General features: G+C 40.4%; 2 protein-coding genes across 2 annotated transcripts in view; both read left to right on the plus strand.

The window, feature by feature from the left end:
- The window catches only part of LOC138348559 (uncharacterized), a 135726-nt gene that overhangs the window by 99943 nt on the left and 9897 nt on the right, over positions 1 to 25886 (plus strand). The gene's annotated exons all lie outside the window — the stretch shown is intronic.
- Positions 7351 to 8289, plus strand: LOC138348750 (uncharacterized). Its single transcript, XM_069298325.1, has 2 exons — positions 7351 to 7643; positions 7977 to 8289. The coding sequence occupies exons 1-2, from the start codon at positions 7351 to 7353 to the stop codon at positions 8287 to 8289; spliced, it is 606 nt and encodes a 201-aa protein (XP_069154426.1).

Below are 25886 nucleotides of genomic sequence, written 5' to 3' on the forward strand. Positions count from 1 at the left end.
GCCCGATCAAATATTCCTCCTGTTGTGTTTTGTTTTCTTCTCCAATTGTTGTTGCTTCGATCGACTGAGAAACCTCCAAGTTGGTGTTTTGCTTGGCCTTTCGATCAGAACCAGAGTTTCCCCTTCACTTTCGTTCTTTGGGAGGATGGTAAATCTAGGAATAACACATTCCTAATCATTGGGATGTTCTTGAAAAAAATAACCTAGTGTTTGGTTTGCCTATACTGACAGTGGTGATGTCTTGATTTTGAAATGAAATTTACTATGTTGCAATTCCCTTGGTGATGATGCTTGAGTCTTAGTAGCTTGTTGGATTTCATCCTCAATATATTGATCATTCTGAGGACTAAAGGATCTAGAATAAGTGTCTCACTTGTCTCATCATCATCTTCTTGATCATCCATTGATTTATTATGTCTATCCACCTCATCCTCAGAATGAAAAACCTCATATTCATCAATATCAGGGGAGCAGTGTTAAGTTGGCATTCTTGATGTTGCTTATCTGGGGGTTCTGCTTCCTCCCCTCTTTCCTATTCCTTATTTCCCTCATTCTCTTGCTCTTTATTCATCCTAATTTTGGCAGCATCCCTTTTCTTTTTACTTGGTTTATTCTTACTTTTAGGGGTATTTTCTTGTTTATTTATATTTGGATTGGTGTCCTTTTCCTTTGTCTTTGAGACTGAATTCTGATATCCTGTGTGATCCTTATCCCTATGTTGATTCTCCTTGCTTACAGTATCCTTGTCTTGCTGCTGTTTGGAAGCCTGTTGTTGAGGTTGCTTTTGTTTGACCTGCTGTAGCATGCTTTTAGAAATGGTTGAGGCTCTAAAGTCTCTATTGTGGTCAATATGTACCCCCTCATGCAAAGCATGAGGAAAATTCCCCCCTTTGGTCACCCCTTACTGCATGTTATTTTGGCTCTCCTAACATCCCCTATCCATCCCTCCATCAACTTCTCCAAATATACCATCAACAACATAATCATTACTAGAGGTAGGTTTTATATCTATGATACATGGGGAGTCTACATTTCTGTTATTGACTTTCTTTTGCCTTTGCATGTCTTGCTTACCCGCAGTGTTTTCCTTTATTTTCTTGTTTGTTGCTTCTACCTTGCTTTAATATTTGCTGCCTCTGTCCTCTCCCTGTATATTGTGATCTGCCTGCAATTCCAAATTAGTAAAGGTTAATTGCTGAGAGTTAGTAGTTATACCTGCCTGTTGGTTGTCTTTTGTAGTTTGATTTGTAGAAGTAGGTTTCCACATAGTCTTTGGAATTGCATGTTCCTATTGCCTTGTATTTTTCCTTCATTGAGTTTTTCATTCCTCCTCTTTTAGCTGTTGTATTTGCCTCTGCCTGTTATTGTCTTTACTTTGTTGTTGTTGTTGTTCTCTTGTCTCCTTGCTTTTGTTCTGTCTATATTCTTGTTCTTTTGCTTTGGTGGTATCTTTGTTTTAGTTTTTCTTCTTACTTTCTTTTTCCTTTCTATGTCTATACTCCTCATTCCTCATTTTGGATTTACATTCTTCAATATCATGCCCATGATGTGTACAATACTCACAGTATGGGGGAACATTTTCATATTTCACTGGCTCCCAGATTCCAATGGTGTCATCCTCAGGATCTAGTCCTACCCAAACATGTCTAGATATAAAACATTGCAACCTTATTCCAACAAGGGAGTAAGGAAAGGTTTTTTGTAGCAATGCCATGGTAATCCAGGTAACAAAATCCAGACAGGCACAATAGGGTTTTCCTCTTCAGGTGTAAAAAAAGGTGTCCAAGCTTGTATCCTCATCAATTTTCCTACAATAGTCATTCTTTGCTTAGTCCAAACTGTGTTATAAATCTAACTCTTTTTGTAAATCAATAAACACATGTTTTGCATTGTAGTGTCCTATGTTGACCCCCCCCCCCCCCCCCCACACACTTAATTTAGTTTGTTGTATAAAGCTCTTCCTAATAATAAGCTCCACCTTAGGCATGGTAGTACTTAACTTCCCAACTAATGTATACTTGCAATCCATAGTCAATGTATGCATATAATCATACATATTAAAGAATACAGCAGGCTGACCCTGCTTGGTAGTTTATCTGGATGTAGTTCTCAACACAACATTTGGAGCTTGAGCAGCATATATATGTCTCAGTCTTGTTGCCAAAGTTTGGACCACAGTATAAGGAGCAGGTTCCTAAACCTGATCCTGTTTGGTAGCTGGGATACTCTTATTATTGTTGGAAGAATTGGCATTAAGGTTAGGAACATTTTGGTTAGCATTTTGGTGAACATTAGACCTCTTTTCTCAAATTTACTAGAAATCTTAGGAAACTCTCTATGGTAGAGGTTTTGCCTACTGTTGTCCTGCTGATTCAGTTCCTGATTCTTTTTCTCATTGTTCTTGTTTTGCTCACATTGTTTCTTGTCACTCTTTACCATTTTCCCCTTACCTTGACTACTAGTTCTACCCTCCATGTTTCCTTTGGTATTGTCCTTCTCATAGTAATCATTTTCCTTTTGTTACACATTTTGGGTGCTTACCTCCCCTGCTCCTAGACACTATTTATAACAGCTAAGTTTGCCTTGGCATTTTCATGCTCATGGCAATTGTTAACATTATTACCAACATAACTGAGATTAGAGTTGTAGTTAGTATGGTTACCTGCTTGATTTGCCTCTCCTGGTTGCTCCTTAAAGGTTTGTTGATGGCCATGTCCTTGAACATCTGCAGCATTAGGATTAAATGCAAATGAAGATTTTGCTGAACTCTCCACTTCAATAGTATCCTGTTCACAAACTAAGGCCTTGTTGTGTTGAAGCTTAGAGGCTAAGCTTGCTTTCACAGATTCCTCTTGAAGTGTTTCTTCATCAATATTCTTTTCCTTGTTCACCTGTTCACAATTATCCTTCTGATTATCTCCATGAATTGTACCAGTAGAGGTGTTAGTCTAAGTCCTTCTTGCTCAGTGTTATTCCTCTCATATGCTTTGCCTGTAACGTTGTTCTTTCGACTTCCATTTTGACAACCTGCATTCTTGTTACCGATGATTTTTAGTTCCATTTCGCTTGATATTACTGTGAGATGAACATCTTCCCCTTGTAAGTACTTCTTGATCGATTGTGATTTTTACGTTCATGAGCTTTATTCGCGTTATTCCTTGAACCCCCACCTTCGATTGTTTCTATTGGTTCATCAGTACTTCTTGAAAATTGATTATGTTGTAGCTTTAACTTACAAGAATCATTCCCTTCACGATTGTAATCTTGATTACATCTGGTTGAGTCTGAGGATATATTGTTGTTGTTCCCCTCTTCTTCCCTTCGAGAAATTTCACTGTTCATCGCGCCTTGAGATTTCAATTTCCTGGAGTTATTTGATGAATTAGAGGGGGATTTGAGTAAAGTTAGGTTCCTTTCCTCCAAGCGCCCCTTCTGGGGCTGGTCCGGCGGTCTGAGATTTACCGCCGGTGGGTCACGCGCCATGTTTGGCCTTACAGAACTAGCCATTAGGCGTGTCATTTATGTGTAACATTAGGGAGTTTTGGTCTAGTGAGATAAGTTAGACAGAGAACTAATTTGGCATTTTTGTCTTTTTGGTGGTAATTTGGGCTTGGAGTTTTGGGTTAATGGTTTAGGGTTAGGGTTAGGGTTAGGGTTAAGGTTAGGGTTAGGGTTTGGGTTAGGGTTAGGGTTAGGATTTAGATTTTTTTTATAGGTTTTAGGGTTAGTGGTTTTGGATTTGAGGTTTAAAATCTATGGTTTAGTATTTAATATTTGGGTTTTCTTATTTTGGATTTAGGGTTTTTTTGGACTTAGAGGTTTTAGGGTATTGGTATAATGTTAGGGTTAGGGTGTATTATATTTTAGGTTTTATGGTCAAGGGTTGTAACACCTTGAAAATCTAAGACTCATTGTAAAGCCTAACATAGGTGTTATAAAGTCTAAACACTGTTTCTAAGTCCATTTTTAATGAACATAGGTCATTTAGGAGGTGTAAGAACCAAAGTATCCAAAAACATCCGGTAAGTTGGTTAAAAGGGATGTTAGTGTGCCTTAGCCTTTTGACTAACTTTTAGGAGTCAGAATTGTACTAAAATGGGTGGAAAGGTAGCTAATGGGTGTTTCAGTTATTTCATGATTGAAACGTCTAGGTACGACTCTCCAAGGACTAACCAAGGGCCCTTGAGGAGGACTCCTATTGTTTGAAGCACTACCTGGCAGTGTTCATTGCTAGAATAGATGACGGTCCGTGTGTGGCTCGACAAGGCGTCGAGGCCACCGCCATACCACATAGAAAGATCCATGAAGGATCTTGCTTACCTAGATACTGTTACACACGATGGAAGGGGGTTGACGAGGCATCAATGGCTCGACAGGGCTTCAAGGCCACCGTCATTCCACACTTAGAAATATTGGAGGAAGCCCTCACCAACAAAGTCTCTGACTGAGGCGACGGAGTACAGGACAAAGGGGGGATTGTCCGTCAACTCACCAATAGACTATCGATCAGGTCTCGTTGGTGAGGGTCGAGTTTCACTGTTAAATTTTAAATAATTTCATTTAATTAATTAAGTGGTTTAGGGTTTAGTTAGGGATTAAAGGGAGACTACTTAAGTTAATTAAGCCCCACTATAAATACCCCTAATCCTCATTAAACTAAAGACATCTCTCAAAATAAACTCTCTTTCTTCTCTTTTATTTCTCTCTATACATGAACTCACATTGAAGGCTAGAAAGAACTAGGGTTTTGGGGCTGGGAAAAGGGTGGATTCGTCATCAAATTGTTGAGAAACATTAATGTATGGGTTCTATTCACCTTTGAGATTCTTTCCCCAAAGGGTTCCTTCAAAATAGCTTTCAAAAAGTTTAGTTTTCCTATGGGTTTCATTCTATTACGAAATTGAAGTCATGGATTGAGTTGTTAATGAATTATTAGGGTTATATTGAGTAGACTAACATGTATTTCAACTTATTTATTGTAATTGATGATGGTTTGGTCTAAATTTAAGAATACGATCCTCTATCCCTAACCCTAGGTAGTGATCTTGACCTATGTTGTATAGTGATTATTCAATTGAGTAGGTTGTTGATTATATTACTATCATATGGTGCTATTATGATTAAATTAAAATGAATTATAGGCCTATCATGCTAGTTCTTGTGAGGTGATTTAATGTGAAATTAGCCTATGTACCTTGTCTTAAGTTGTGATCTAAAGATGAATTGTGTTATAGAGATGCAATTGGCCTCGTTATTCTATTGATTATCATTGTGCGATGATGTTATTTCCCAAGTTGGGTTTAATTAAAGGTTGATGGTAAGACCTTGATGATAGACTATGAGAAATACTTGGTAAGTCTTAGAATCTCTATCTTTACTTCCAATTGTGATTAGTTGTTGTTAAGCCATGATATTACATTGGAGTATGCCTTGTACTAGGATTCTAGGGTGGTATGATGTTGAATTGAAATATCTTGACTATGTTGTGAGGTTGATTAAGGTGTATGTGCTATAAAGATGGTGAAAACTATCAATGAGCATTAATATGTTATAAAATGATAAAGTGTTAACCTCACTTATATGAATTGTGATGGAAGAACTTATACTCATACAGTTCTTATTGAGCTATTGATGATGATGATTATACAAAGGGTAGACCCTATGGCCTAAATTAAGTTATTATTGACAATTATAGGCTTAAGACATTTCAAAAAGGAACTCTAGCTTAGCACCGAGTGAACTAGATAGAGAAGTGTCCTTTCCACATAGGGAAGGTAAAAACACTACATTACTCTCGAGATTGGATACTATAATGCATGGCGCATAAAGAGGGTCCCAACTAAATCTCCTAGTTCTTGAACTATGTTTCCCCCATAAGAATACTAGCTAGTGGATCCACGTAGTTGCTATGTTTTATGTTTCGGTACTACCTTGGCAAGTAGTCCGCCTTCTTTTGGTGTAGGGTTTTATAACATCGGATTCCACACTAGCTCATGTGGTCTATGTCAGTTAGGGCAAGATGTTCCCAAAAGGTAAAATGAATTAAAAGACTTGAACTCTAACTTGGATAACCTAAGGGATCTAGTTTAGTCTAGGAAGGGGTATGGGAATCTACCTATACATTGCACTAGTTATTCTTGAGGGGAGTCTTAGGAGGAGGTTCTTATATGCTTATGTTATGATAATTTATGATGTATATATATGATAACCATGTCATATTGTTGATACTATATGTTGATTACTTCATTTATGAATATACCTTGGATTATAATGATAATATATGATGAAATGTAAGCCTAAATGACATGATATGTAATGTTGTACATTGGTCATGTTTTCTTGTTGAGGATATTTGATTGAGTAAGGTTATGGGGCTTTGCTTGGTAATTGCACTTATTGACTTGATAAGGACTTGTGAGTAGTTGTCTTGCTTATTATGATGTATTTAACTCTTATTCATTCTTGTGATATAATTCCTTGATGTTAGGGTTGTAGTAAATCATGATTTCAAGTGTGTTGGAATAAGTATTACTTATTGAGATAGTAAGCATGTTTGGTTGATTAATATGACTTACTTGACTTTGCATTAAGCTCTAAAAGGGGTAGAATGGCATGCTTTGATAAAAAGTCCCTTTCAAAATTTTTTGCTTGTGTATGTGCATAAGATCTGTTACTTTGTACCTATGTAGTACTAACCCCGTTTTCTTCCCTTGTCCCAAATATTTTAGGTTCCGATCGTTGAAGAGTTTGGAAGCCTATATTGTTGGAGGATTGGATTCTTCTTTTCATCCAAGTGGGGTAGGTCCTCAACTTTTGAGGACAATGACATCTTCTAGCTTTGGATTTTGTTATGAGCTTATTGACTCTTTCATTTATTTCCTTGTTATTTGAATATTGTATTTTCGTATACTCGATATGATTATATATTATGTGTATGTAGAGGTCTATGTAAACCTCCAAGTAGAGAAAATAAAAGTTTTAAATTTTTCCATAATTTTTCGACCTATGAATGTAATGACATGAAACTAAGAGTCTAGTCTTAGTCCTTCAAAAGGACATCAACTCCGGTTACCTCTAGGGGGTAAACCCGGATGTGACAAACTTGGTATTCTAGTATGAGGTTGAATACGTTGAGTTATGTATCTTTCTCTATCACATCTATATAGGTTTGTATTCATAATTATGTAGCGTGCCACACTTATCGAAGACTTGAAGAGGAAGTTGCTAATGCGGGAGCTCCCCCCTATGATGAGAAAGTTCCTCCTCTTGAGGTGAATGCTGATGTTGATCAAGCCCGGCTAACCCTCCACCTAGTGCGGAGGCGGAGATGAGGGGGCTATTCTTGCTCAAATGGCTCAAGCCATGACTACTCAAGCACAAGTCGCGACGATTCAATCCCAAGCTATGACGGCCCAAGCCAATCGGGAGGTTGCACCTAGGGTTTATCAACAAGTTTCTACTATGGCTTCCCGACTTAGGGACTTCACTCGGATAAATCCTCCTACCTTCTATGGGTCCAAGGTAGATGAAGACCCCCATGAATTCCTTGATGAGGTCTACAAGGTGCTATATTCTACGGGCGTGAGTTCAAGTGAGAAGGCCATGTTGGCCTTATATAAACTAAAGGATGTGGCTGAAACTTGGTATGTGCAATGGAGGGATAATAGGTCATTGAGGGGGTGGTCCGGTGACTTGGGAGATCTTTAAGGCGGCTTTTCTAGATCGGTTCTTCTCTAGAGAGACGAGGGAGGAGAAAGTAACGGAATTCATCAATCTTCGTCAAGGAGTGAAGAGTGTTCAAGAAATTCTTTTGAATTAGTTAAGTTGTCCAAATATGCTCGTTCTTTAGTCTCCGATCCTCGAGACCAAATAAGTCATTTTGTGACGGGAGTGTCACAGGACTTACAAGAGAAGTGCCAATCGGCCATGCTACATGAAAACATGAACATTTCCTGTCTTATGGTTTATGCTAGAAGGGCCGAGAAGGAAAGAGCTAAGCAAATAAGTAGAGATGCAAAGAGGGCTAGGTCATTTGATGGAGGCTCCTCAAAGAATAGGCTTGATATACAAGATAAGCCTAAATTTAAGAAGCGGGGTTCAAGTCAAGTCCCTACCAAATTCTTAAATGCTAGTGGTGATAGGGTGTCTAACCCTAAATTTAAGAAGGGAAAAAGTTCTAATTCACCAAAGGAGAAGCCAACTTGTGGAACGTGTGGTAAAAATCACTATGGTGAGTCCTTAAGGGGATGGATAATTGCTTTAGTTGTGGCAAGAGTGGTGACAAAATGAGAGATAGTCCAAACCTAAAGAGTCAAGATAAGGGTAGTAGCCAAGCTCAAGCAAATGGTTCTAGTGATGCTCCAAAGAAGAACCACTTCCATGCTCTCCTCTCTAGGGGTGAACAAGTGACGTCTCTCGACATGGTGACCGGTATGTTAAAAATCTTCACTCTTGATGTATATGCTTTACTTGATCTGGGTGCTATTTTGTCCTTTGTTACACCACTAGTAGCTAAAAGTTTTGACGCTTTACCCAATATTTTGCTTGAGCCTTTTTTAGTGTCTACTTCGGTGGGAGAGTCAATTGTTGATGAAAGAGTCTATCGAAATTGTCCTATTTCATTACCTAATAGAGTTTCTTATATTGATCTAGTAGAACTCAATATGCTTGATTTTGATATAATATTGGGTATGGATTGGTTGCATGCATGTTTTGCATCCATTGGTTGTAGGAAAAGAGTGGTGAGATTTAACTTCCGAAATGAACCCGTTGTTGAGTGGAAGGGGGGAAATTCTATTCCTAGAGTTCGCATCATATCTTGTCTAAAAGCATGTAAAATGATCTCAAAGGGTTGTCTCTATCACATAGTAAGAGTCCAAGATTTGGATTCTGAAATTCCTCCTATTGAGTCCCCGTAGTAAATGAATTTCTAGAGTTTTTCCTAATGACCTTCCCGGGATTCCTCCCGAATGGGAAATTGATTTTGATATCGATTTGCTACTGGAAACAAAGCTCATTTCAATCCCTCCATATCGGATGGCTCCGGCCGAATTGAAAGAGTTGAAGGCTCAACTCAAGGATTTTCATGAAAAAGGCTTTATAAGACCTAGTATATCTCCATAGGGTGCTCTAGTGTTATTTGTCAAAAAGAAGGATGGGTCTTTGAAAATGTGTATTGACTACCACCAACTCAACAAGGTCACCATTAAGAATAAGTACCTTGTCCCTCGGATTGATGACTCATTTGACAAACTCCAAGGGGCGAGTTACTTTTCAAAGATAGACTTGAGGTCGGGTATCATCAACTCAGGGTGAGAGGGCAGGATATACCGAAGATGGTCTTTCGGACTAGGTATGCACATTATGAGTTCTTGGTCATGTCTTTCGGTCTCACTAATGCTCCGGTGGCATTTATGGACCTAATGAATAGAGTATTTCAAAATTACCTAGATTTGTGTGTCATTGTCTTCATTAACAATATCTTGGTATATTCGAAGAATGAGGATGATCATATGGATCATTTGAGGGTAGTATTGCAAACCCTTAAAGAACATAAATTGCATGCCAAATATAGTAAGTGTGAGTTATGGCTGAGATCGGTGACTTTTCTTGGGCACATCATTTCTAGTGGGGGATTTGAAGTAGACCCAAGGAAAACGAAACCGGTGAAAAACTGGCCTAGACCATTTACTCCAACTGACATAAGGAGTTTCTTGGGTTTAGCGGGTTACTATCGGGGGTTGGTAGATGGTTTTGCATCCATTGCATCTCCTTTGACTACTTTGACCCAAAAGAGTAAAAAGTTTAAGTGGTTGGAGGCATGTGAGAAGAGCTTCCAATTGTTGAAAGATAGGCTTACTTTAGGGTGTGTGCTTATGCAAAATGCAAAGGTGATAGCTTATGCCTCTAGGAAAATAAAGGTACATGAGAAGAATTACCCCACTCATGACCTTGAAATAATGGTCGTGGTGTTTACTTGAAAATTTTGGAGGCATTACATGTATGGGGTTCATGTGGATGTTTTTACCGATCATAAGAGTCTCCATATGTGTTTACCCAAAAGAAGTTAAATCTCCGACAAAGAAGGTGGTTTGAGTTGTTGAAAGATTATGATATGAGTGTCTTTTATCAACCCTGCAAGGCTAATGTAGTTGTCGTTGCCCTAAGTCGGATGACTATGGGTAGTGTATCCATCCCATCTTGATGAAACCAAAAAGGACCTAGCAAGGGAAGTGCATAGGTTGGCTAGGTTGGGGGTGAGGTTGGAGAGTGCTCCGGATGGGGGTGCCATAGTTCATCATAATGAGTCATCTTTAGTGGTTGAGGTGAAGTCCAAACAACACCTTGATTTAGCCTTAATGGAGTTGAAAGAATGGTTCTTGGCAAGTTGAATGAATCATTCTCCCTAGGGGGAAATGTTATGTTAAAGAACCAAAGGAGATTATGTGTTCGCCATGTATATGTGTTGAGGGATGGACTTAGAAGAAACACATAAGTCCCGCTACTCAATTCATTTGGGTCGACAAAAATGTATCATGACCTAAGGGAAATATATTGGTGGGAAGGTTTAAAAAGGGACATAGTGGAATTTGTCGCTAAGTGTCAAAATTGCTAACAAGTAAAGGCCGAACACCTAAAGTCTGGTGGATTACAACAAGAGATCCAAATTCCAACTTTAAAGTGGGAAGACATCAATATGGACTTTATAGTAGGTTTACCCCGGACCCAAAAGTCTTATGATTCCATATGGGTGGTTGTGGATTGATTGACTAAATCAACTCGCTTTATCTCCGTCAAGTCTTCATATTCTACGAAAGATTATGCAAGAATATTTCTTGAAGAGATTGTGTGCCGCCATAGTATTCCGTTATCCATCATATCGGATCGGGGCGCACAATTCACACCAAGATTTTGGAGGTCATTCCACAAAGGGTTAGGTACTACAGTGAAGTTGAGCAAGCTTTTCATCCCCAAACGGAATGTCAAGCGGAGCGTATGATACAAACCCTTGAATATATGCTTAGAGCATGAATTATTGATTTTAAAGGGAGTTCAGATAGACATTTACCGTTAGTGGAGTTTGCCTGCAACAACAGTTTTCATTCATCCATTTCATTGGCTCCCTATGAAGCCTTGTATGGTAGGAGGAGGTGTAGGTCTCCTATTGGATGGTTTGAAGTGGGTGAGCCATCGATTCTTGGTCCTAAGTTGATTTATAAGACTCTGGAAATGGTTCATATCATAAGGAACCGGTTGCAAATGGCCTATAGTTGGCAAAGGTCTTATGCCAATAATAGGAGAAGTGATTTGGAGTTTGAAGAAAGTGATAAGGTGTATTTAAAAATTTCACCAATGAAAGGGCTGGTTAGATTAGGTAAGAAAGAGAAATTGAGTCCTCATTATGTCGGTCCCTATCAAATCTTGCAAAGGGTTGGTAAGGTTGCCTATGAATTGAAACATCTTAGTGAATTGGCTTCGGTTCATTCGGTTTTTCATGTTTTTATGTTGAAAAAGTGTATCGGTGACCCCGAGTCTATTGTTCCTATTGAGGGTCTTGGTGTCAAGGATAACCTCTCTTGTGAGGAAGTCCCTGTTTAAATTCTTGATAGGCAAGTCAAGAAGTTGAGGAATATAAAGAGGTGGTATCTGAAAAGTATTATGGAAAAATCTATTAGTTGAGGGTGCTACATGGGAGGCCGAGGCCGATATGAAGTCCCATTATCCTCATCTTTTTGAGAATTAAGGTTAGCCATTCTTTTTAATTATAATTATGACAAAGATTTGTGGTTTCTTGATTTTTGGGTGAAGTGTTACAAAAATGGTATTTTTGAAAACCTCACAGTAAGTCTTACAGTGAAATCACTGTAGTATTACTACTAAAAACTTGAAATTTTGAGTTTTGCTTGTTTTGAGTTATGTAATGCACTTTGGATATGGTGAATCTTCATAAAATAATATGTAACATGTTGTTAAGTTGAACTTTGTGTTATTTGACTCATTTGATGTATGTTGAGCTCATAAGTGTTGTGAGAAGGAAAAATGCCTCATGATGAAGTGTTTTGAGCCTTAGGTGTGGTAATATGAGTTTTGATATTTTCGTTGTTGAAGTGACATGATTAATGTTAAATGGATATTGTTGATTGGTCAGGCTGCTAGTCTTGGGTCTATTCCTTTCTTCAAAAGCATTTTAGTATCATTCGGGGACGAATGTTCCTAAGTGGCGGGGGGGGGGGGGGGGATAATGTAACACCTTGACAATCTAAGACTCATTGTAAAGGCTAACATAGGTATCATAAAGTCTAAGTACTGTTTCTAAGTCCATCATTTAGTGAATATCGGTCATTTAGGAGGCTAAAGAACCAAAGCATTCAAAAACATTTGGAAAGTTGGTTCAAAGGGATGTTAGTGTGCCTTAGCCTTTTTACTAACTTTTAGGAGTCAAAAATGTACGAAAATGGGTGGAAAGGTAGCTAATGGGTGTTTGAGTTGTTTCATGATTGAAACTTTCTGGTATGACTCCCCAAGGACCAACCAAGGGCCCTTAAGGAGGACCCCTCCAGTTGGATGCAACACTGCCTGGAAGTGTGCATTGATAGAACAGATGACGATCTGTTTGTGGCTCGATGAGGCGTCGAGGCCACCATCATCCCACACTTAGGAAGCTTCATTAAGGATCTTGCTTACCTAGCTACTGTTACACGCGACGAAAGGGGGTTCACCGGGCGCTCAAGGCCACCGTCATCTCACACTTAGAAAAATTAGAGGAAGCCCTTGCCTGCAAAGTCTCTGACCGAGACGACAGAGTGCAGGACGGAGCGCGATTTTCCATTGACTCACTAATGGACCGTCGATCGGGGTCTTGTCATTGAGGGTCGAGTTTCAATTTTAAATTTCAAATGATTTCATTTATTAATTAAGTGGATTAGGGTTAGTTAGGGGTTAAAGGGAAACTAATTAAGTTAATTAAGCCCCACTATAAATACCCTTAACCCTCATTAACCTAAAGACATATCTCAAAATAAACTCTTTGTTCTGTCTTATTTCTCTTTCTACATGAACTCATCGTTGAAGGCTAGTAAGAACTAGGGTTTGAGGACTGGAAAAATGGTAGATTCGTCATCAAATTGTTGAGAAACATTAAGGTATGGGTTCTATTCACCTTTGAGATTTTTTTCTCAAAGGGTTCCTTCAAAATAGATTTTAAAAAGTTGAATTTTCTTATGGGTTTCCATTGAATTACGAAACTGAAGTCATGGATTGAGTTGTTAATGAATTCATAGGGTTATATTTAGTGGATTAACATGTAATTCAACTTGTTTATCTAAATTGAAGTATATGATCCTCTATCCCTAACCCTAGGTAGTGATCTTGACCTATGTTGTATAGTGAGCATTCAATTGAGTTGGTAGTTGATTAGATTACTATCATATGGTGCTATTATGATTAAATTAAGATGCCTATCATACTAGTTCTTGAGATGTGATTTAGGTTATGAATTATAATGTGAAATTAGCCATTGTACTTTGTCTCAAGTTGTGATCTAAAGATGAATTGTGTTATAGAGATGCAATTGGCTTATTCTATTATTGGTTATCATTGTGCGATGATGTTATTCCCCAAGTATGGTTGAGTTATGGGGTGATGGTAAGACCTTGATAATAGACTATGAGAAAGACTTGGTAAGTCTTAGAATCTCTATATTTACTTCCAATTGTGATTAATTATTGTTAAGCCACGATATTACATTGGAGTATGCCTTATACTAGGATTATAGGGTGGTATGATGTTTTATTGAAATATCTTGTCTATGTTGTTAGGTTTATTAAGGTGTATGTGCTATAAAGATGGTGAAAACTATCAATGAGCCTTAATATGTTATAAAATGCTAAAGTGTTAACCTCACTTATATGAATTGTGATGAAAGGACTTATACTCATACAATTCTTATTGAGATATTGATGATGATGATTATATAAGGGGTAGACCATATGGCCGAAATTATATTATGATTGATAATTAATGGCCTAAAGACATTTCAAAAAGGTACTCTAGCTTAGTACCGAGTGAACTAGATAGAGAAGTGTCCTTTCCCACATAGAGAAGGTAGGAACACTACATTACTCTCGAGATTTGAGACTATAATACATGGCGCATGAAGAGCATCCCAACTAAATCTCCTAGTTCTTTAACTATGTTGACCCCATAGGAATACAAGCTAGTGGATCCACGTAGGTGCTATGTTTTATATTTTGGTACTACCTTGGCAAGTAGTCCGCCTTATTTCGGTGTAGGATTTTATGACACCGGATTCCACACTAGCTCATGTGGTCTATGTCAGTTAGGGCAAGATGTTCCCAAAAGGTAAAATGAATTAAAGGACTTGAACTCTAACTTGGATAACCTAAGGGGTCTATCTTAGTCTAGGTAGGATATGAGACTCTACCTAGACATTGCACTAGTTAGTCTTGAGGGGAGTCTTAGGATGAGGTTCTTATATGTTTATGTTATGACAATATATGATGTATATATATGATGACCATGTCATATTGTTGATACTATATGTTGATTAGTTGATTTTATGAATATGACTTGGATTATAATGATAATATACAATGAAATGCAAGCCTAAAAGCCATGATATATGAAGTTGGGCATTGGTCATGTTTTCTTGTTGAGGATACTTGATTGAGTAAGGTTATGGGGCTTTGCTTGGTCATTGCACTTGTAGACTTGATAAGGACTTGTGAGTAGTTGTCTTGCTTATTATGATATGCTTAACTTTTATTCATTCTTGTGATATTATTCCTTGATTTTAGGGTTGTAGTAAATCATGATTTCAAGTATGTTGGATAAGTATTATTTGTAGAGATAATAAGCATGTTTGGTTGACTAATATGACTTACTTGACTTTGAATTAAGCCCTAAAAGGGGTAGAATAACATGCTTTGATAAAAAGTCCCTGCATAAGATCTCATACTTAGTACATGTGGAGTACTAACCCCGTTTTCTTCCCTTGTCCCAAATATTTTAGGTTCCGGACGTTGAAGAGTTTGGAAGGTGATATTGTTGAAGGCTTGGATTCTTAGTTTCATCCATGTGGTTTATGTCACGACCCAACCCGATGGGCCGTGACTAGTTCCCGTTTTAGACACTCCATATTTATAAAGTGGACCTGTCTCATAAGGAGTCATAACCATTCAACCGTAACAACATACGCGAGCTGACAAGGCCGCCACTATCCAAAGAATAATAGCATACCCAAGCCGACAAGGCTGCCACTACACAATACACAATGATGTACGCAGCCGACAAGGCTGCCCCTGTACAAGCGGACATCCCAAACAAACTATGTCCAGACCATTATCCAAAACATATATATGCAACCCACATAATGTCTACAGACCTCTAAGAGTATAGTAGTGAAACTCGACGGGACAGGGCCCCGCCATACCCATAGACAAGCAAAAGACTACACAAAAAGTTATGTACCAAAACGACTGGGCTCCGGAACAGTGGATCTCTCCCAATCAACAGAGTAGATATCGTAGGAGGGAGGATCAACGAATTGTGCGTCTACACCTGCGTGCATGAAATGCAGCCCCCCCTCCCCCGAGGAAAGGGGGTCAGTACGGACAATGTACTGAGTATGTAAAGCATAAGGTAAAGATGACAGGATACCAACATGATAAGTCGAAACAAGATATCACTACACATGTACCTTTTAAGTGAAAATCATGCATATATACATCATACGTACCCGGCCCTCTAGTGAGGGACTCAGTGAAATAGTCATCACATCATCTCCGTCATCATCATCATCATAACCATCCTCATCACCAATCATATATATAATATACATACCCGGCCCTCTAGTGAGGGACTCGGTGACATATGCAAGAAACTCCGCACGAACATTACCCGATCGGGACTCGGTGAAATGATAAATGACTCTATGCACGAGCAGAATATTATGAGCAACCATATGCAATTAAAATCATTTCTTATAACTCAATAGAACATCAACGTGAACCAGCAAGGAGTATTACCAAAGATTGACATTTTATCAAGATTATGAACCAACTGGTAATGCTTCTTAGAGTCATTAAGATTTTACGACCAGTGCTTCTTAGAGTCATTGAGATTTTACGTTTCCATATCGTATTAAAGGTTCATAATCTTGATAAAACATTAATCTTTGGTAATACTCCTTGCTGGTTCACGTTGATTGTTCTATTGCGTTATAAGAAATGATTTTAATTGTATATGGTTGCTCATAATATTCTGCTCGTGCATAGAGTCATTTATCATTTCCCCGAGTCCCGGGCCGGGTAATGTTCATGCGGAGTATCTTGCATATGTCACCGAGTTCCTCACTAGAGGGCCGGGTATGTATATTATATATATGATTGGTGATGAGGATGGTCATGATGATGATGATGACGGAGATGACGTGATGATTATTTTGCCGAGCCCCTTACTAGGGAAGCTGGGCACCTTATATGTTAAATATATGTATGATTTTCACTTAAAAGGGTATGTGTAGCGATATTTTGTTTCGACTTGCCATATTGGTATCCTGTCATCTTTACCTTATGCTTTACATACTCAGTACATTGTCCGCACTGACCCCCCTTTCCTCGGGGGGCTGCATTTCATGCGCGCAGGTGTAGACGCACAGTTCGGTGATCCTCCCGCCTAGGATATCTACTCTGCTGATTGGGAGAGCTCCACTGTTCCGGAGCCCAGTTGTTTTGGTACATAACTTTTTGTGTAGTCTTTTGCTCGTCTATGGGTATGGCGGGGCCCTGTCCCGTCGAGTTTCACTACTGTACTCTTAGAGGTCTGTGGACATTATGTGGGTTGTATATATATGTTTTGGATAATGGTCTGGACATGGTTTGTTTGGGATGTCCGCTTGTACAGGGGCAGCCTTGTCGGCTGCGTACATCATTGTGTATTGTGTAGTGGCAGCCTTGTCGGCTTACGTATGTTATTATGCTTTGAATAGTGGCGGCCTTGTCGGCTCGCGTATGCTGTTATGGTTGAATGGTTATGACTCCTTATGAGACAGGTCCTCTTTATATATATATGACGTTGGGGTTGGCTTGATTTGATTAAATTCCATATTGTCTTAGTTTCAGTTGGTTATACTTAGCAGGTTTGTATGTGGGTGTCCAAAACGGGCACTAGTCACGGCCCACCGGGTTGGGTCGTGACAAAGAGTGGTATCAGAGCGGTTCTTCCTCGGAAGTGTCTAAAGACCGTGTCTAGTAGAGTCTTGTTTATCAGTGTGTTGTGCACCACATCTATAAACAGGAAGCTACAGGACATTTAGGATGTCATTCTTTCTTCTTATTCTAGATCGTGCGATAGAGCTATATTAACAGGATAATCCCTCTCTAAAGAATCCGTGTGTTTTCAGCTATGCCTCCAAAGAAAGCGACAGCCGCCCAGAAGGGCAAATCAGTACCAGAAGGTACTAGTCAGACCCGGAGAGTTACTAGGGCCCGTGCCCAGTCTATGCGGTATTATGCTCCAGTCGGAGAGCTCTGCTACACCGCCACCGCCAGAGGAGCTTAGAGCAGCAGCAGCTCCAGTTCGGGGGACACCACCAGCCCCCGAGGCCCCAACACCTTAACCTCCAGCTCCTCAGTCAGGGGCGGAGGATAGGGCCATGAGAGATGCGGTTCAATTGCTGACTAGATTAGTGGCAGATCAGGCTCGCAGGCATCATGCGGACAGATCTGATAGCTTAAGGGCTCGTGACTTCTTAAGTTGTAATCCTCCAGAGTTCTTTGGGTCAAGGCCCCAAGATGATCCGCAAGAGTTTATTCGTCAGATGCAGCGTACATTGAGGATAATCAAGGCTTCGGAGATCTAGTCTGTTGAGTTGGCTACGTATCATTTGCGGGATGTAGCTATTAATTGGTATGAGTCTTGGGAGTTATCTAGGGGTGAGGGTGCTCCTCCAGCGGTATGGGATGAATTTGTGGAGGCTTTACAGGGCCACTTCCTGCCTCCAGAGATGAAGCGAGCTAGAGTCGATAGATTCTTGCGTTTGAAGCAAAATGGCAGGAGCATTCGAGAGTATAGCCTCGAGTTTGATTCATTGGCTAGGCATGCGCCAACTATTGTGGCTGATATGGCAGACAGGGTACATCGTTATGTGATGGGATTGGATCGTTATCTGATTGACGGTTGTATGGCAGTGACTCTTCAGCCAGGTATGGACATTGCTCGGGTGCAGGCATATGCACAGGGGGTAGAGGATCGGCACCGGGGACGTCAGCCAGATAGAGATTATAATAGAGGCCAGCATAAGAGGGCTAGATCAGCAGGTTATCCTGACGAGTTTCGAAGCGGGCAGTCTCAGCAGCATGTTAGATTTTCTTCCCAGCAAGCACAGAGTGCACCCCCACGTTTCATGGGTAGGGGGTTCGATCGTATGGGATATTCGAAAGCTAGTCAGAGCTCTAGGGCGTCAGGGTCACAGATGGGCAGGGGTTTGAGCCAGTCGAGGCCACCTTTGCCTCGGTGTTCTCGCTGTGGTAAGTCCCATCCTGGGGAATGTCGTTGGGCTACAGGTGCGTGTTTTTCTTGCGGCCGTCAGGGCCATACTATGAGGGAGTGTCACCTTAGAGGTAGTGCAAGTGGTATGGCACAGCCTACAGGGTCCGTTGCTGGTTCATCTCATTCTGTGGCTAGGCGCCCTACGGGACAGGATATTCAGGCGCCAGCAGGCCGTGGTAGAGGACGTGGTGGAGCTTCCAGTTCTAGCGGTCCCTCGAACCGTATATATGCTTTGACTAATAGGCAAGATCAGGAGGCGTCACCTAATGTGATCACAGGTATATTATCGCTATTCTCCAGAAGTGTGAATGCATTGATAGACCCAGGTTCCACCTTATTATATATATCTCCCTTTGTTGCTAGTAGGATCGGAATAGAGTCTGAGTTGATAGAACCATTTGAGGTAGCTACACCTGTAGGAGATTTTGTCATAGCTACGCGAGTATATAGGAATTGTTCAGTAGTTATATATAGTCGTCGTACCGTAGGAGATCTAATAGAGTTAAATATGATTGAGTTTGATATTATCATGGGCATGGATTGGTTGGCTGCTTGTTATGCTAATGTTGATTGCAGAGGAAAGATAGTTCGATTTCAATTTCCAGGGGAACCGATTATAGAGTGGAAGGGAAGTACAATATCGCCGAAAGGTAAGTTCATTTCATACCTCAAGGCCGGGAAGATGGTTAGAAAAGGCTATATTTACCATCTGATTCGGGTGCATGACATAAAGGCAGAGGCACCGACTCTTCAATCACTCCCAGTAGTTAATGAATTTCCCGATGTATTCCCCGAGGAACTTCCAGGCCTTCCTCCAGAACGGGAGATAGAGTTTACTATAGATGTACTGCCAGATACCCAACCTATATCTATACCTCCTTATAGAATGGCACCTGCTGAGTTGAAAGAATTGAAAGAGCAATTGAGGGATTTGCTAGAAAAGGGCTTCATCAGGCCTAGTACGTCACCTTGGGGAGCACTGGTACTGTTTGTGAGGAAGAAGGATGGGTCGTTGCGGATGTGCATTGATTATAGGCAGCTGAACAAAGTAACAATAAAGAACAGGTATCCCCTCCCAAGGATTGACGATCTATTTGACCAGTTGCAGGGTGCAAAGTGTTTTTCAAAGATAGACTTGCGGTCAGGTTATCATCAGGTGCGGGTAAGGGAGGCAGATATTCCAAAGACGGCATTCCGGACCCGATATGGGCATTATGAGTTTAGAGTGTTGTCTTTTGGGCTGACTAATGCTCCAGCGGTGTTCATGGATTTAATGAATCGAGTATTTAAACCATTCCTTGATATGTTTGTTATTGTATTTATAGACGATATTCTGGTTTATTCACGTTCAGAAGACGAGCATGCAGACCATTTAAGGACGGTACTTAGGGTGCTTCGGCACCAGAAGTTGTATGCTAAATTTTCTAAGTGCGAGTTCTGGTTGACTTCAGTGGCATTCTTGGGGCATATTATTGGAGCTGATGGTATTCGGATAGACATGCAGAAGATTGAGGCGGTAAAGACTTGGCCCAGACCTACGACACCTATTGAGGTACGCAGCTTTCTGGGGTTAGCAGGATATTACAGGAGATTCGTAGAAAAGTTTGCCTCAATTTCAGCGCCTTTGACAAGGCTAACTCAAAAGGCAGCCAAGTTTCAGTGGACTGATGCTTGTGAGCGAAGCTTCCAGCTATTGAAAGACAAATTGACTACAGCTCCAGTCCTAACTCTTCCAGAGGGACCAGACGGCTATGTTATTTATTGTGATGCTTCGAGTGTTGGGCTAGGATGTGTACTGATGCAGCATGGCAAAGTTATAGCCTATGCCTCCCGACAGCTTAGGAAGCATGAAAAGAACTTTCCTACTCACGATCTGGAGTTAGCGGTCGTGGTTCATGCCATGAAGATATGGAGGCATTATTTATATGGTGTCCATGTGGACATCTATACAGATCATAAGAGTCTCCAATATATCTTTAAACAGAAGGAGCTGAACTTAAGATAGAGGCGGTGGTTAGAGTTGCTAAAGGATTATGATGTTGATATTTTCTATCATCTAGGGAAAGCGAATGTTGCAGCAGATGCTCTTAGCCATAAGTCCATGGGTAGCTTGACAGATGTACAACCATAAAGGAGGGAAATGGTTCGGGAGATTCAGTGGCTATCTAGCCTTGGAGTCCGTCTAGCTAATTCAGAAGATAGTGGAGTTTCTATTCGAGAGGTTGCTGAGTCCTCAATCATAGATGAGATAAAGAGACACCAATACAAGGACCCTATTCTGGCACAGTATAGAGATGCAGCTCTTCAAAAGGAAAAGACCCCATTTAAGGTTACACCTGACGGAGTGTTACGATATGAAGGCAGATTGTGTGTACCCGATATTGCGGGGCTACGACGGCAGGTTATGGGAGAGGCACACTCTGCCCGTTATTCTATTCACCCAGGGTCAACGAAAATGTATCATGACCTCAGATGCTTATATTGGTAGGATGGCATGAAAAAGGACATAGCGGAGTTTGTTGCTCAGTACCCGAATTGTCAACAATTCAAGATCGAACATCAAAAGCCTGGTGGATTATTACAGGAGATAGAGATCCCGACTTGGAAATGGGAGATGATTAATATGGACTTCATTACAGGCTTACCTCGCAATCAATGGAAGAATGACTCTATATGGGTTATTGTAGATAGGCTGACGAAATCGGCCCATTTTCTTCCAGTCAGGACTAATTATTCGGCTGAAGATTATGCGAGGTTATATGTCAGGGAGATAGTGAGACTTCATGGGGTTCCCACGTCCATTATATCAGACAAAGGAGCTCAATTTACAGCCAACTTTTGGAGATCGTTTCAGAAGGGATTGGGGACACAGGTGAACCTTAGCACAACATTTCACCCTCAGACTAATGGGCAGGCTGAGCGTACTATTCAGACACTAGAAGATATGTTACGGGCCTATATTATTGACTTCAAAGGTAGCTGGGATGACCAATTGCCGCTCATTGAGTTTGCCTATAACAATAGCTACCATTCTAGTATCCAGATGGCACTGTACGAGGCCTTATATGGGAGGAAGTGCAGATCATCTATTGGTTGGTTTGATGTTGGCGAGACTAAGTTAATAGGCCTGGATGTGATTCAGGAAGTTGTTGACAAGGTGAAGCTTATTCAAGAAAGATTATTGGCGGCCCAGAGTCGACAGATGTCATATGCAGATAATTGGCGTCGAGATTTGGAGTTTCAGATTGGTGACTGGGTATTCCTGAAGGTATCACCCATGAGGGGTGTGATGAGATTCGGTAGGAAGGGGAAGCTCAGTCCGAGATACATTGGGCCTTATCAGATTGTTCGTAGGATAGGCAAGGTTGCCTATGAGTTGGATCTACCATCTAATTTGGAGGCGGTACATCCAGTCTTCCATGTATCGATGCTACGTAAATATATTGGTGATCCTTCTAGAGTATTCCCCGTAGATGATGTTCAGGTAACAGAGGAGTTGTCATATGAGGAGAAACCCGTAGCTATACTTGATCGCCAGGTTAGAAGGCTACGTACTAAGGATGTGGCTTCCGTCAAAGTGTTGTGGCAAAATAACAATAGGGAGGAGATGACTTGGGAAGCGGAAGACGAAATGAAGAATAAGTATCCTTACTTGTTCCCCGTACCTGCAGGTAATATAATTCCTAGCTTGACTATATTAATAGATAATGAGATTATGTAGCTGTGAGGCATCTGTAAGTTACGGAATGCAGGTTGATAGGTATAACTTTTAGAGAGACCTCGCTGGAATTGGTTTTTTATAAGACGCTAACTTAACATTCGAGGACAAATGTTCCTAAGGGGGGAAGGATGTTATGCCTCGTATTTTTTTTATACGTAGTGCGCATCATGATCTAGTAGACGTAAGTCCGGGGAATGAGATTTTATTTTAAGTTCCAAATGATTAAAGAAATATTAGGCAAGGATGTTAATTCCAAATGTGATATTAAGTATGATTTGGCTAATGTAAGTGTCATTAACCTTAAGTGAGGGATTAATTAGTGGCTGATTAGGATTAATTTAATCCAGTGGGCCCCACCACTCATAATTGGTGGCTGATTAATATTTAATCCAGTGGGCCCCACCACTCAAGGCAAAAATTTAAAAGATCAGATTATGAGCTGGCCTTAGTGGACAGGTGTAGAGGGGGGCTGCCTCCACTTCATACTATTAAATGAGGTGGAGAAATCCACTCTATGCTAAATAAAGTGGTGAATGCATTGCTGCATATCATCTTCTTCTTCACCACTTGTTTTAGGCAGCCATGGAAATGGAGAAACCAACCCTGCAACTCTTGTCCAGCAGCTGCAATAATTTGGTTAGTAATCTCCTTGTTTGGTGTGTTAATTATTTAGAATACCTTTGTTAATTATCCACTAATTTTAAGAAGGGGGTGTTATCAGTAGCTTAGGAAGTTTGTTTTAGTTATTGAATGTGCTAAGTATGAACGGAAACCATAATCGGATTATTAGTGGTGTCGTGTTGGTGCTTGGGCTGTTTTGATTAAAGCAAACTGCGGGAAAATTCTGTTTTGGAATTATGTATATGTTAAATGTGATTATGAGTATATACTCCAAAGGATGAATACGATAAGGTAGATGTGTTGCGAATTATAAAACGAGTTATCACTCGGTGTGTCGTTACTTCGCTGCTATGGTTGCCGAGACGGAACTGTTTTGGGGAGGGGGCTGTTTAATATGATTCGTTGGGTTATATGTGTTATTGGTATTGCTATGGATAATTTGGGTTGTTGTCGTATTGGGACGAAGTAAGGAAAATAGGGGAAGTGCTGCCGAATTTTCGTTAGATTATTAGCTAGCTTACAAGAAAGTAAAGCGCGATATTTATCTAATTGTGGCACGATTGTTGCTTGTTAGAGATTAATAGCTTGAGCAGTAAATATTGGACGTGCGGCCCGATTATACGGTATGTAACGCTGTCCCTTCTTTCTTTGTTTGGCATGACTTTTCAAAATAAGCGAATAACGGACAGGTTTGATACTTACCTCTAGAGCGTCTAGGTGACGTATATTCTTGCTTCCACAATTATTCCTCTATATATCGGCTATGTTTAAGGCTATGATGATCTCTAATATCTATGGTAGTGCTTCTTAGAGTCATTGAGATTTTACGTTTCCATATCGTATTAAAGGTTCATAATCTTGATAAAACATTAATCTTTGGTAATACTCCTTGCTGGTTCACGTTGATTGTTCTATTGAGTTATAAGAAATGATTTTAATTGCATATGGTTGCTCATAATATTCTGCTCGTGCATAGAGTCATTTATCATTTCACCGAGTCCCGGGCCGGGTAATGTCCGTGCAGAGTTTCTTGCATATGTCACCGAGTTCCTCACTAGAGGGCCGGGTATGTATATTATATATATGATTGGTGATGAGGATGGTCATGATGATGATTATGACGGAGATCACGTGATGATTATTTTGCCGAGCCCCTTACTAGGGAAGCTGGGCACCTTATATGTTAAATATATGCATGATTTTCACTTAAAAGGGTATATGTGTAGCGATATTTTGCTTCGACTTGCCATATTGGTATCCTGTCATCTTTACCTTATGCTTTACATACTCAGTACATTGTCCGTACTGACCCCCCTTTCCTCGGGGGGCTGCGTTTCATGCCCGCAGGTGTAGACGCACAGTTCGGTGATCCTCCCGCCTAGGATATCTACTCTGCTGATTGGGAGAGCTCCACTGTCCCGGAGCCCAGTCATTTTGGTACATAACTTTTTGTGTAGTCTTTTGCTCGTCTATGGGTATGGCGGGGCCCTGTCCCGTCGAGTTTCACTACTGTACTCTTAGAGGTCTGTGGACATTATGTGGGTTGTATATATATGTTTTGGATAATGGTCTGGACATGGTTTGTTTGGGATGTCCGCTTGTACAGGGGCAGCCTTGTTGGCTGCGTACATCATTGTGTATTGTGTAGTGGCAGCCTTGTCGGCTTACGTATGTTATTATGCTTTGAATAGTGGCGGCCTTGTCGGCTCGCGTATGCTTTTATGGTTGAATGGTTATGACTCCTTATGAGACAGGTCCTCTTTATATGTATATGATGTTGGGGTTGGCTTGATTTGATTAAATTCCATATTGTCTTAGTTTCAGTTGGTTATACTTAGCAGGTTTGTATGTGGGTGTCCAAAACGGGCACTAGTCACGGCCCACCGGGTTGGGTCGTGACACCTTGGTAAGATCCACCTGGACCTTAACTCTAGTGGTACTGCCCCTAGTTCTTTGAGATGTAGGTGTATCCAAGAACAACACTTTCCCAATACTCTCCAAAATAGTTGATAAAAGAACTTTGTTGTAGCAATGCCAAGGAAGGCCCGGAATAGACACCCATATAGGAACAACTGGTGTTTCCTCTTCAGGAGAAAAATCAGGGGTCCAAGCTTGTATTCTCATAGCTTTTCCTTCAATATTCATTTTCAGCTTTGTCCAAACAGTTTTGTAGTCAAGTTCATTATCCAGGTCAATGTAAACATGCCTAGAATTGAAATGTGTGATTTTAACACCCCCCATCAGTTGAGTTTGCAAAATGAAGCTTTTTCTAACTTGCTCCATCCTAGGCATTGTGTTAGTAAACTTGCCCACAAGAGTATATTTACAAATCTCCGCTAATCTAACATAATAATCATCCTCATCAATAAGCACAGCAGGGAATCCTTGTCTAGTCGTATGAACAGGCTCATTCAAAGTAATTGGAGTTTCATTTTTTGCCTGATTATACCTCAACCTAGCAGCAAAAGACTGTACCACAGTGTAGGGGGCAGGCTCTGAGGTTTGATCATTTTTACTGTTGTTATCAGGTTGTTGCCCTGCTGTTGATTAATTGGGTTCCTAGTAGTAGCCTGAGAAGCCTGGCCAACCTTGAAAAGTTATTGGAGATTTTGGGAAAGTTGTTGTGATACTCCTCTCTTGCCCTCTCGACTTGGTTATTAGAATTACCTCCCCCCTTCTTATAGGTGTGGCTGCTGTGATCAGGTTGCTTCCCACTATTCCCTTGTCTCTGATCTGATTTGGCTCCTTCGAAATTCCTTTTTCCTTTCTCAGTTTGCTGCTCCTGCCTGTCTGATTGATCAGATTTTTCATTAGCCTGTTCATGTCTTTGCTCATTTGCCTTCCCTTATCTTCCATCTTTGTCATCATTTTGCAAATTACCTGCATTAAGAATAGGAGTTAGGTGTGATGAAGTACCTGTCATGGCAAAGGAGAAATTGGACGTTTCAGTTGTTGATGCTGTTGAGTGTGTGCT

Source organism: Solanum lycopersicum, chromosome 5, assembly GCF_036512215.1.
Source record: "Solanum lycopersicum chromosome 5, SLM_r2.1".
Classification (NCBI taxonomy): Eukaryota; Viridiplantae; Streptophyta; class Magnoliopsida; order Solanales; family Solanaceae; genus Solanum; species Solanum lycopersicum.